The 13,132-nt window shown below is 37.4% G+C and overlaps 1 protein-coding gene across 2 annotated transcripts in view; it reads right to left on the bottom strand.

Annotated features, from left to right (window-relative positions):
• LOC126764830 (retinal-specific phospholipid-transporting ATPase ABCA4) overlaps nt 1-13,132 on the bottom strand; it is a 69,395-nt gene that overhangs the window by 19,249 nt on the left and 37,014 nt on the right. For both annotated transcript variants that reach the window (XM_050482403.1, XM_050482401.1), the window contains 11 exons: nt 11,249-11,449; nt 10,741-10,994; nt 10,451-10,676; nt 10,247-10,396; nt 10,007-10,185; nt 9,736-9,946; nt 9,258-9,403; nt 8,969-9,123; nt 2,179-2,488; nt 1,955-2,106; nt 1,717-1,888 (listed from right to left, as the gene is read on the bottom strand). In XM_050482403.1, coding sequence (XP_050338360.1) covers nt 1,717-1,888; nt 1,955-2,106; nt 2,179-2,488; nt 8,969-9,123; nt 9,258-9,403; nt 9,736-9,946; nt 10,007-10,185; nt 10,247-10,396; nt 10,451-10,676; nt 10,741-10,994; nt 11,249-11,449 — 2,156 coding nt within the window. The remainder of the gene's footprint in view (nt 1-1,716; nt 1,889-1,954; nt 2,107-2,178; nt 2,489-8,968; nt 9,124-9,257; nt 9,404-9,735; nt 9,947-10,006; nt 10,186-10,246; nt 10,397-10,450; nt 10,677-10,740; nt 10,995-11,248; nt 11,450-13,132) is intronic.

Consider the following 13,132-nt stretch of genomic DNA (forward strand, 5'->3'; position numbering starts at 1 on the left):
CGTTACGAGTTTTCATGAGAAAGGCGAATACCGCTTCGATGGAACGATGAGCTATACGAGATATACGACGACATTGACACAGTTCAGCGAATTAAGAGACAGCGATTATGCTGGCTAAGTCATGTCTTCTGAATGGTTAAAAAGACTCCAGCTCTGAGGATATTCAACGCATTACCAGCCGGGGGTAGAAGAGGAAGACCTCCACTCCGTTGGAAAGACCAGGTGGAGAAGGACCTGGCTACACTTGGAATCTTCAACTGACGCCAAACAGTAGAAAAGAAGAACCACTAGCGCGCTGTTGTAAACTCGGCTATAATCGAAGGATATAACACAAATGACTGAAGAGAAGGGAAAAAGTTTTAAAATTTTCATTTTAGTTAAAAAGTATATTCCTAGGAGTGGTATATTGTATCAACTCAATATTTTCATCAATCCCTTAATTTAATTAAGTTTCTTAATTGTAGCATGCCTCGTCCAGTTTCAGGTTTAATTTAGTGTTTTTGTCCGGCTATAGGTGTGGCCAAACGTGGATTTAAAATGTATACTTAGAATCAGAATCATAACTATATATGTATGAATAAATGAAAGCTATAAGAAAAGTCCGTAATGCGGAATTTTTCACATATGAATGCTAGTAATAATGATCAGGATGTAAATTTCTAATTTAATAAACATTTGACACTTTTTTAAATCCCGAAAATATTGATTGAAAATAGTTTTTAAATTTTGTATTACAAATACAAATTTCAAACAAATATTTTTTATACTATTCTCTGTCTATATTCTTTAAAAAAAAGTGAGAAACCTTGAATTATTATATTACTACTTAATAACTTTCATTAACCACTTAAACTTTTTTACCGTTACCTTTAACGTTTTTTACAAATAGTATAGGTATACCTATAGTGTTACACCATCAAAATATCGCGTTAGATGACGTGCATATAAAGGGACAGGGTTTACACAGACATTGCAACAAACTTTTCACCAATACGTATTTGATCTCTTGTCTTTAGTACTGTTTGGATCGCAAATTTTTGTAAAACTACTCATTAGTTAAAGAATAAAATTACTGTGAAAGCAATAAGGATGCGTGTATTTAAAATCTTTAAATCTATTGACATTTATTAAGGGGTCAGTAGGGCATTTTTTTGACATTTTTTTTCATAGAAATTTGTATTCTACAATAGAACTTTTTTCTACATATCAGGTATATAATGGAATGTATTTGTATGTATTTATTCTTAAAAAGTACGTGAATGGTTATCGTTCCTATTAGAATCATGAAAAAATGTTGATTAATAGAAAAGTAATTAACGTTTTTTTTTTTAAATGTTTATTTACATAAATTTTGTTATAACATTGTCAATAAATTATAAAAAATTATGAATTATGAAATAGGGACGATAGCCAGGCGTTTTGTGAACATTTAAAAAAAATTAAGCAAATCGGTTGAGTAGTTCGACCGGAATCATGTCCATCAGTTTAAAAAAGTGTGTTTTGAGAAAAACGCGTTCAAAGTTTGAGGTGTGCACTCCGAGAGCTCCAAACGTCGAGCGGTATTATTATTTTTGTGCCTTTTTCGAAACTTTCCAACTGTAAAGTGGATTTCTACATTAATTCTAAGGGAATAAGGGAACAGATAATGCAAAAAAACTTGATAGAAGACCTACTGACCCCTTAAAAATAAAAAAATGCATATTCTAGATAACTTACCATTAGCAAAGTGTTACCCCATTGACTTTTTATAAATATAAATTTTTTATAAAACACCGCTTCTGATTGCTCTTTCCAACTTATTTGAGATTTCTGTGACTCAAACGGTGTGTACGCAGGGGTTTCTTTATCCGATCCTATACCATCCACAACGTCAATTTCAGATAAACAACTATTATATTTAGAATAATTAATTTTAACTAACAATTTTAAAAGTTTTACAAAATCAGCCGCATACTTTAGAAAAACATCCTCCAACGAAGCATCAGAGATAGAAATTGAATTAATACCCAACTCCCTCTGCCTACGCTCTAATTGTTGTATTACTTTACTGTATTCACTCTGGTTTTCGTATGGTAAGCTAATGTGCAGTGCAGGCAGGACTACGGTCTGAATTTTTCAAAAGTAACATAAATGAAATAATTATAGTTAACAGCTTAAATATATTCCGAATATAATTACCAAAATTTTTGAGGCAGGCATTTGTTGCTGAATTATTTGTAGAATCTCATCCTTAAATTGATCTCTACTTATGCACAATTTTAGTACATATCCTTGACCAATTTTGCGTTTCAGTTCTAAAGGTGACCCAGAGCAGTGAACACGACCATTAGCTAGTATGGCGATAGTGTCACCTAGCACTTCCGCTTCTTCCATGTGATGCGTAGTTATCAAAATGGCTTTTGATTTCCTCAATTTAAGCAATATGTCCCATAATTCACGGCGTGATTCAATATCTAATCCGGAGGACGGCTCATCTAAAATTACGACTCTAAAGTACACAAAAAAATAAATAGTATTATATACTGCAAATTTAAATTTTAAAACATTTTAAGGAATATTTCAGCGAATCGTTTTATAGTACCCACAATATGTAGGAACACTAAGTGAGTATAATAGTCGTTTGGCAACCGTATACCATAATAGGGGCATATAACAAGAATAAACTGTTCCTTTAATTGGGAAATTGCCGCTGCCTAGCTGGTTGATTTGGACTGAGACGAGTAGGTCGTTGTGGCATTTACTACAGTGGCCATATAAGGACTCGTGGTGGGACAGAGACTCCGTCGCCGAGTACTGTCATTCACCCCGGTGGATGAACGCCTAGCCACAATCTGCATCAAAGCGAAGTTTTTCAACATATCATTAACTTGCGCCCACACCCCTACGGAAGAGAAGGGCGATTTGATCAAAGACGCCTTCTATGAGCGCTTGGAGCTGCCCCACCACGATGTCAAAATCGTGCTTGCCGACTTTAACGTCAGGGTGGGCAAAGAAGCTGCAATCACAACAAACAGCTGAACGATTTTCTACTCGACTTGCATTCCTGCTCTCTGAGAGAACTCGTCAACAACTCGGTACAAGGCAACTGTGGAAAGTTATTTCAAGCTCCTTACGTACAACTGAAACCGAAACAATTGGTTTTCGGAAAATGCAAAAGAACAGCTGGTACGATGAGGAGTACCGTGACGTAGCGGAGAGAAAACAGATTGCCTACCTCGCAACGTTACGATTGGCCACAACCCGTGCGATATGGGATAGATACCGAGAGTTGAAGAGGAAAGCGAAGACGCATTGGCAGACAGAAAAAGAGAGACTGAAATGCGTGAGTATGGAGAGCTTGAAAAGCTGACCGACAGGGGTAATGCTCAAAATTCTACGAAAAGATGCGACGACTAACAGAAGGTTTTAATACCGGATCATCTCTTGTAGACCCCCAGAGATGATGTAGTGACTGTATATACTTTAATCTTGGAGGGAACACTTCGCCAGCCTGCTGAATGGCAATGAGAGCATAACACCAGAAAATGACGAACCCGATTCCACTACCAATGACGATGGAGCCGACGTTCCTTTGTCCGACCATGAAGAAGTTCGAATAGCAATTGCCCGGCGTGTTGTCTGCAACTTCTTTAATCTGCTCTTGGAGAAAATAATTCGAGCTGCAGATCTTAATCGAAGAGGTGCAATCTTCTATAAGAGTGTGCAGCTGCTGGCGTTGCCGATGACATTGATATCATTGGCCTCAAGAACTGCGCCGTTATTTCTGCTTTCCACAGAATGGATAAGGAAGCGAAGCAAATGGGTCTAGCGGTGAACGAGGGCAAGATGAAATATCCCCTGTGATCAAAGAAACAGTTGACTTGGCTTCCACGTCACTGCTGACAGTCGTAACTTCGAAGTCGTAGATTATTTCGTCTATCTTGGAAGTAATATTAACACCAAAAATAATCTTTGAAATCCAACGAAGAATAACTCTTGCCAACACGAGCTACTTCGCATTAGATGGAACGATGAGCTGTATGAGATATACGACGACATTGACATAGTTCAGCGATTTAAAACATTCCAAGTCTGAAAGTATTTGAGTATTAGTACTCGCCGGGCTAGGTCATGTCGTCCGAATGGACGAAAACCCCAGCTCTGAAAGTTTTAGACGCAATACCCACCAGGGGAAACAGAGGAAGAGGAAGACCTCCACTCCGTTGGAAGGACCAAGTAGGAAAGTTCCTGGCTTCGCTTGGAATCTCCAGTTGGCGCCACATAGCAAACAGGAGAAACGACTGGCGCGCTGTTGTTATTTCGGCTATGAGCATTGTCTATGCCAGTAAAGAAGAAGAATAAACAAGGAAAAACAAGGTTAAATTTAGTTGCACCGAATCTAGAACACCTAGAAGAAGTTAATAACTTGATTTTGATCGTTCAATTTGTATGGCAGCTATATGATATAGCGGTCCGATATGGTACATTTCTTCAAATATTTTAGCGTTGCCGCAGAAAATAATCCATGACATAGTTGGCAAAGATATCAAATAAAAAAGTTTTTCAGGCTAGAATTTTATTTTGATGGGTCTGTTTGTGTGATGTGATGAGCAGCTTCTTGAGGAGAAAAGGACGTGTGCAAAATTTCAGATCGATATCTAAAAACTGAGGAACTATTTCGCATATATACTACAGACAGACGAAAATGGTTAACTCAGATCGTCACGCTGATTATATATATAATATACATATATTTTATAAGACCTACGGAAACGTATTCCCATCGGCTGTTACAAATTTCGTGACAAACTTAATATACCGTGTTCAGAGCATAAAACTAATTTTCCCTTGCTATACATGTTAGCACGACACATATTAACAAATGTTAAGATACGCATACTTTTACACCAACATAACACCTCATTATGTTAAGGCATAGGCATCCAACATACATCCAACTAATAAAGGCGCTGACGTTGCGGCATGTGTAACTCCAGACTATGGGAACGGACGGCCAGCAACACAAATCTAGCAAAACGGTGGGAACCACAGAATCAGCACTTTTGGTCACGTAGCAGTAGCGACAGATTTAGGGCTAGCATTAAGAATGATAAAATGTAAAGTTTTAGTTTTTAGTTGGAGTTGAAGGAATGCTCCTTTACATAGCTCCCAAAAATATATTTTTTTAAATCAACCGTTTGTGTTTGATTAACTTACACATATACTATACTTATTCAGTGAATCAAAAAAGTTTTGGCACAGGCGTTGCCTTACTGAAAAATGTATTCAAAATTGAAATGACAATTTTTTTAACCATCTTTTCGACGCAGTTCGTATTATTAGCTTACATACATACATGTATATCATAACACAGTACAACAGCTAATCTGGGGGGTGAGAAAGTCCGAGTCAGGGTACTAGGTCAGTATAGTAAAACCCTCAAAGGGTTTGGCGTTCGTATGTGTCAGTTTTTTTTATGACCTTTTAAATTTTTTCTTATGTTATAGTGAACGAAAATTGGGACCAAATATAGTGTGTAAAAGCTGCTACAACCGTCTAATGGATTGGAAAAATAGATAATAGTGGTTCGCGAGTTATGTTAAACTACGTTTTTGCCAAAATGTTACAACTAAGCGAAAAAACATCAAGATAAGGAAAAAATTTAAAAGGTCATAAAAAAAACTGACACATACGAACGCCAAACCCTTTGAGGGTTTTACTATACTGACCTAGTACCATCACCCTGACGTGGAATTTATCACCCCCCAGACAATAATCCCAAGGCTCGAACTATTTTTCCAGCAGCAGATTGAAGAAGACGCACGATAGAGAGTCGCCTTGTCTGAAACCTCGTTTGGTATCGAACGGCTCGGAGAGGTCCTTCCCGATCCTGACGGAGCTTTTGGTGTTGCTCAACGTTATTTTACACAGCCGTATTAGTTTTGCGGCAGCTCCTTTTCGTGTTATCGAAAGCAGCTTTGAAATCGACGAAGCGGTGGTGTGTGTCGATTCTCCTTTTACGGGTATTTTCCAAAATTGGGCGGATGGTGAATATCTGGTCGGTTGTTGATTTACTTGGTCTAAAGCCACACTGATAAGGTCCAATCAGTTTGCTGACGGTGGACTTTTAATATTTCACACAATACGCCCGACAAAACCTTATACGCGAAGTTGAGGAGGCTTATCCCACGGTAGTTGGCGCAGATTGTGGGGTCTCCCTTTTTGTGGATTGGGCAGAGCACACTTAAATTTCAATCGTCGGGCCATTCACTTGGAAGTGGCCAGAAACGATTCTTTTACACAAGGTTCAAGCAGCTCACAACTTCCGGTCTTTGACCAAGTATTCTCTGGGTAGCCTAAGAACATCCGTTTGAAGGTTTGGGACCCGCCACGTAAAAGACAGTACCAATGAAAAAGGTTTAACAAAATATTAGAATTAAAAAAGTCCGATTTAAAGCAATATTTTCCATATGTCTAAACTGTTTTATGTAGAAAAAAACCCATGCTAAATACACGTAAATAAACCATGGTACGCTGCACTGCTCCAGCACGCGGGCTATTGGTAACTATTTATAAGACCAATAATCGGTCGGTGACTTTGGCACAACGTGAATTTCGTCGCAGATTTCCTGGGCGTCCGACGCCTACTGGTGAAACACTGCGACGTTTATCCGCTCGCCTCGAAGAGACTGGCACAACACGAGATGCTGCCAGGCGTGGCAGACCCCCGAGTAGCCGTTCTGCAGAGAATATTGCCTGTTGCCGAGGATGTCATGAAAATGGGTATCAGTCGACGGTGTTTACAGTGAATTTTGGTACAAGATACGAAGATGTTTCCGTACAGAGTATAGACGGTGCATCAGCTATTAGCTGCTGACCACCAATTGCGTCTAACATACGCTCAAGCCATCCTTAATCCCACCAAGAGGAAGATGATTTTTCATCAAAAATAATCATGAGTTATGAGGCCCATTTAAATCTTAGCGGGTACGTAAATAAGCAAAATTTACGCTTCAGGGGCACTGAAAATCCTCGTGTAACCCCGGAAGAGCCATTACACCCGCCCAAAGTCACTGTTTTCGCTGGAGGAGTCATCGGACCTTTTTTCTTCGAAGACGTCGCGGGCCAAACGGTTACTGTGAGTGGTGAGCGCTACAGAGCAATGATCAACGAGTTTTTTTTGCCGCAACTTAATGAACTGGGATTGGAAAACATGTGAAAAGGACGGTGCAACGGCACACACAGCATGTGCCACAACCGATATGCTGAAGGATGCATTTCCCGGGCGCCTAATCTTCTGTTTTGACGATTTGATCGCTCCAGACTTCTTTTTGTGGGGCTTTTTGAAGTCGCGGGTTTATGTCAACAAGAATGTAAGGACCTATCGCCGGAAGTTCTGGCCAAAGTGATGGAAAATGCCATAAAAAGGGCTCAAATGATAATCAACTGTGGCGGCGGCCATTTACATGATATAATATTCTCGACTTGATGTAAAACAAGAAAAAACGTTAACTTCGGTTGCACCGAAGCTAAATACCCTTCACAGGTGCATTTCTGTTAGAAACTATGTGTTCAGTTTGTATGGAAGCTATATGCTATAGTTAACCGATCTGATCAATTTCTTCGGAGATTACATTGTTGCTTTAGAAAATAATATATACCAAATTTCGTGAATATATCTTGTCAAATGTGAAAGTTGATTCCGATCGGTTAGTTCGTATGGCAGCTATATGCTATAGTCTACCGATCTGAACAATTTCTTCGGAGATTACATTGTTGCTTTAGAAAATAATATATACCAAATTTCGTGAATATCTCTTGTCAAAAGTGAAAGTTGTCCATACAAGAACTTGATTCCGAATATATACCAAATTTCGTGAATATATCTTGTCAAATGTGAAAGTTGTCCATACAAGAACTTGATTCCGATCGTTCAGTTTGTATGGCAGCTATATGCTATAGTTAACCGATCTAAACAATTTCTTCGGAGATTACATTGTTGCCTTTGAAAATAACATAGACCAAATTTCGTGAATATATCTTGTCAAATGTGAAAGGTGTCCATACAAGCATTTGATTCCGATCGTTCAGTTTGCGTGGCAGCTATATGCTATAGTTAACCGATCTGAACAATTTCTTCGAAGATTACATTGTTGCCTTAGAAAATAATATATACCAAATTTCGTGAATATATCTTGTCAAATGTGAAAGTTTTCCATACAATTTGATTCTGATCGTTCAGTTTGTATGGCAGCTATATGTTATAGTGGTCCGATATCGGCCGTTCCGACAAATGAGCAGCTTCTTGAAGAGAAAATGACGTTTGCAAAAGTTCAAAACGATATCTTAAAAACTGAGGGACTAGTTCGTATATATACAGACAGACAGACGGACAAACGGACAGACAGACGGACAATCGGACAGACAGACGGACATCGCTAAATCGACTCAGCTTGACATACTGATCATTTATATATATACTTTATTGGGTCTCCGACGATTCCTTCTGGGTGTTTTACTAACTTCGTGACAAACTTAATATACCCTGTTTAGGGTATAAAAATTTAAAACACTAAATAAAAATAATCCACAAGCAGAATCAAAGTTTTTAATTTTTTGAAAAAATTACAGCCAAAAAACATCCGAAAGATATTTTTGCGCCAAAAAGGATTGAAATTGAAACATATGATTATTATTACTTTCGAAAATTAAAAGGGAAACCTGTAATTTTTGGATAAACACTTAAATTTACGGTGTGCCTAAACTTTTTGATTCAGTGTATCTTTCAAGGACATCAGATTTTCAATTATAAATTAAAGTTGTTGGATACAACTTATTTTACCGGATTTGTACAAAATGTGAGAATGCCTATTAATGAATTTGCAAAATCCGTTTTTTCTACTTCACGATATTTTTCTCAATAAAATATATATTTACATCCACGAAGTGTAATGTATTGTGTCGTAATCAAAATATTGTTATAACTTACTTTGTATTACCCGCAATCGCTATTCCCAGGGATAACCTTCGTTTCATACCACCGGATAGACAGTTTCCGAATTCTTTTTCCTTATCTTGTAAATTGAGCTTAATTAATAATTCATCTGTAATTATGGCGGCATCATGCTTTGGCATTCCTCTAATCTGAATATTTATTTAAAAATTATTACATTATTAAATAGATATATTTCTGCAATAATTTCATATCAAAATAGTTTTTTAAATAAATTCGTTAAAAAAAACAAAATTAAAGAAAATTTGAAAAGGGAAAAATATACCTGAGCGAAAAAATTCAAATGTTCAGCGCAAGTCATATAAGGCATGAAAACACTCTTCTGTGGGCAATATCCAATTAAATGACGATATGAGCCAACCTCATGCTCTCCACATACCGTTATTTTACCCGAATCTTGAAGTTCGGAACCTAAGATTATAGCAATGAATAGAATAATTAATTGTTGTGAAATATACTTGAACAAATGTTATTAATAGAGGATTATATAAATGTCGGAAAATAATTTACATGATTTATAGATGGTAGTTTAATTATTTTTGAGAAAACAGTTTACAATGAACTGGCATATATTATTGGTCTAAATCTCAACGCTATCCTCAATCTCAATCCTATCCTGTCCGATAGGTTTGAGACTGGTGACCTTTTATAATTAGTGCTAATATTACTTATATCAGTTAAAGAACTTTAAATATGCAATATTAGGATCAATCAATTAAATATAGAAATAAATACAAACTTACCCATAATCATATTCAATGTCGTCGTTTTACCTACTCCATTATGTCCAAGGAGTACAGTAATTTGCTTATTCTTAATTGCTATATTAAGACCATCGGAAATGATTCGCATAGGTTTTTTAAAGGATTTATGAAGGTCTTGAATGATAATGGCATCGGGTCCAATTTTGCTGGTTGTATACTCAGTGCTTGGTTTATTTCTTCTCCATAATGACTATTAATTCAAAACATTCAATAAAGTTTAAGTTTAAGTAAAATATGAAATATTTTTCACCATGATAGGAAGGAGATACGGCCTTTGTAAACTACCTGGGCCAGGAAATACATATGCCAAGTAATTATATAGCATTGCATATATTAAGCATTGGGCTATAAAAATGCAATAAACGGATATCACTGTAAATGAAGATTCTGTTATGTTTATATTAAGTACACTGGGGCCAACTTCACGATCTAAGGTGGTAAACAATTATATTATTACATTATATGTTTTTGTCGAATAAACACAAATTACACTTATTGGTGAAGATTTGAAAATTTTTAATTCCCTCCATGAATGTTTTCGTGCTAAATATGTTTGCTAATGTTGAAACTTCTCCTTTTGAGAAGTATAGAATATATGGCGCAACCAACATTAAAAGTCCACCAACTTTGGCATGAAATACTGAATATATTTTATTGTTAAATTTATTGTATCATTAAAAAATTGTTAACTTACCTGAGTGAAAAAATACTGATATCAGATACGTGTAAGACATAGCAGAAAGTATGTAGAACACAAATAGTACAATTATATATCCGACAGGCACAATTTCACTGAAAGCCTGATATATCCCACCAGCAATTAGCACCACCACGGTAAACACTGCATACATAAATAATCTGATCACGAAAAAGCTAACACCATTCAAAAAATTCATGGGAGTTGCAATTGTTAAAAATTCCTACATTAAAGTATTAATTTATAATCAGTAATAAAATACTCAGTTTTGTATATGGGTTTACTACCTTGATACCATTTTGTTTTTCTTCGACCAGAGGTACAAGAAACGTACTAAGCAGTAAAACATTAAAAATAACTGAATATAAGGAACCAAACCAAATAATACGCTGTGAATCAATTGTTTCTTGCGCAATTGTAGGCATTGAAGCGATTTCAAAGTCGAAGTTAATTGCTTTGGGACTGTCTTCAAGTGTTATAAACATTCTATCAATTGTGTGTTGAAGGGTCATAAAACCAGATCGTATGTAGTCATCATCATCTATAAAGATTATAACCGTTTTTTTTAATTTTTAATATTGTTTGTTTTTTATTTTGTCGAAAGAAAATATTTGTATGTGCTATCTTGATGAGCTCAGTTCGTCACGCTGCTAACTTTTAGACCTCTCATGGTATAAATATAGCAAAAGTAGTGCTTAACATTTGTAGGAGAAATCAGAACTAAATGTAGTAAAGTCAGTAAGAAGTTTGAGGAAGTTCATATCAACTGAATTAATGAACTCTGAACATAATTACCTTTAATTCCAGCTACCTCTTCGTCATTAACATAACGCTTCTTAGGTGATATTCTTATACTTGTTGAACTTATCGAATACTTTAATTTCTCGCGTGATGCATCAGTCGGATAATTTAAGAAGTTCACAGCATAACAGTTCCCTTTACAGCTGCGTTCCATTTCAAGAATCATCTCACTTGAGTTACCAAAGAACCTGAGACCTATATATCAAAATACAAATCGTGTGTAGAAAACGTTATAAGGGAAATATTTACAGATCTATTGAAAAGATATACTTCTATTTAAGAACTATTTTGTTTTCGATTTCAATAATTAATTTTTTAAATCATTTTGACAGAATATTTCGAAGAGCTTTTGTGTAAAAGCTTTTAGCAAAGTTTGTTACCTGTTTTTTTAGCTGTGTTTATACAAATACCACAATGAAACATCATAGTATTGTTAGCAGCAAAATACTACATTGCTCATATGGTATTTTGCTGGTATTTGGTGACACTCATGTGGTATTTGTACTATATATGGTATAGTTACTACATGTCTGTCTCAGGTATAAAGCAAACGTGTACGGATTGCCCTAAATAAAAGTAAGAGAAAACTCTAACAGGAATAGAAGAGAGTAGCGGCGGGTATCTCTTCAGTCTTCTTGAGGTAGTCAAAATCCAGAGTGCCGGATGGCACCATGGGCGTCATAAGTTCATTAGATGCGCTGATGAACGATCGGCCCTCCTATATAAGGAGGCAGTCTCTCAGGTGGGATATGGTATGAAGGGGAGCAAGATAGGAGTCTGTGGACAAAATGGATCTTTCACTGCGCTTTAAGGCTCGAGTCTGGTTGTCAGCCGAACGTTCCTCTGCGAGTAAGATTGAGGAAATCCTCAGATGGAGACTGAAAGGTAATAAGGATGGATGGTTCTGCTAAATGCGGAGTCCATCGGTCCTTTCACCGTGCACCGGTGAGAACGCATTGGTCACCACCAAAGTGGTGGACGGGTGGGTCGAAGTCTTCAGCTCGCAGAGCAAAACTACTCTAGGAACCTCCTGTCCACTGAAAACACCGAAGGGCAGAGGGAAACCTCTTTGGTGGACTATGGAACTTTCGGAAATCAGAGCTTCCTGCATACCTTTATTGAAAAGGGGCCGTGGGTCAACTGACGACTGGGCGTTGTATAAAACGAGACTTTCAAAATCCAAAATGTGAAAAAGTGGAGAGCTGACGAGTCTTCTAGGTTCAGGCGTATTCTCGCAAAAACTCCGTTCCCCTGGGTTATCCCGTTCCCCTGGATTATCTCAAGGACGAAAATGAGAAGTGGGCTCTGAGCAGTGAAGATACACTTCAGAAGCTCCTCAATGCCCGCTTCCCGGACAATACATCCTCTGCGGGGATATCTCTAGGAGTGCTACATGATGACTGCACTGCGTTTGTTGATCTTCTGGATATGGACGGCATCATACCAGCGCAGCTGCATCTGGCTGTTAAGGTGTCATGCAGCTGGTTGGCACCTATCTATGCAAACTGCATCAGAAGGTTGGCAAGGGCTCCCACGTTACGACCAAAGACTTTAGGCCCATCAGTCTCTGCTCCTTCTTATTAAAAACTCTTGAAAGACTGATGGACTGGTACATAAGGATGCGCATTCCAAGGGACTATCTATCAGGAGCGCAAAATTCTTATCGTAAAGGCAAGTCAGTGGATACTGCCCTGAATACTATCGTGTGACGACTTGAGGAAGCCATTCGGGTTAAGGATTTCGCTGTTGAGACCTTCCTTGATATTGAGGGGGCTTTCAATAGCGTCCTGCCGTAGGTAATCGTTACTGCTCTAGACGTTCTTGAGGTTGAATCAAACCTCCAACATCTCATTCTCAGTCTTCTGAGCGACAGAGTGA

Source organism: Bactrocera neohumeralis, unplaced genomic scaffold (genome assembly GCF_024586455.1).
Source record: "Bactrocera neohumeralis isolate Rockhampton unplaced genomic scaffold, APGP_CSIRO_Bneo_wtdbg2-racon-allhic-juicebox.fasta_v2 cluster10, whole genome shotgun sequence".
NCBI classification, from domain to species: Eukaryota; Metazoa; Arthropoda; class Insecta; order Diptera; family Tephritidae; genus Bactrocera; species Bactrocera neohumeralis.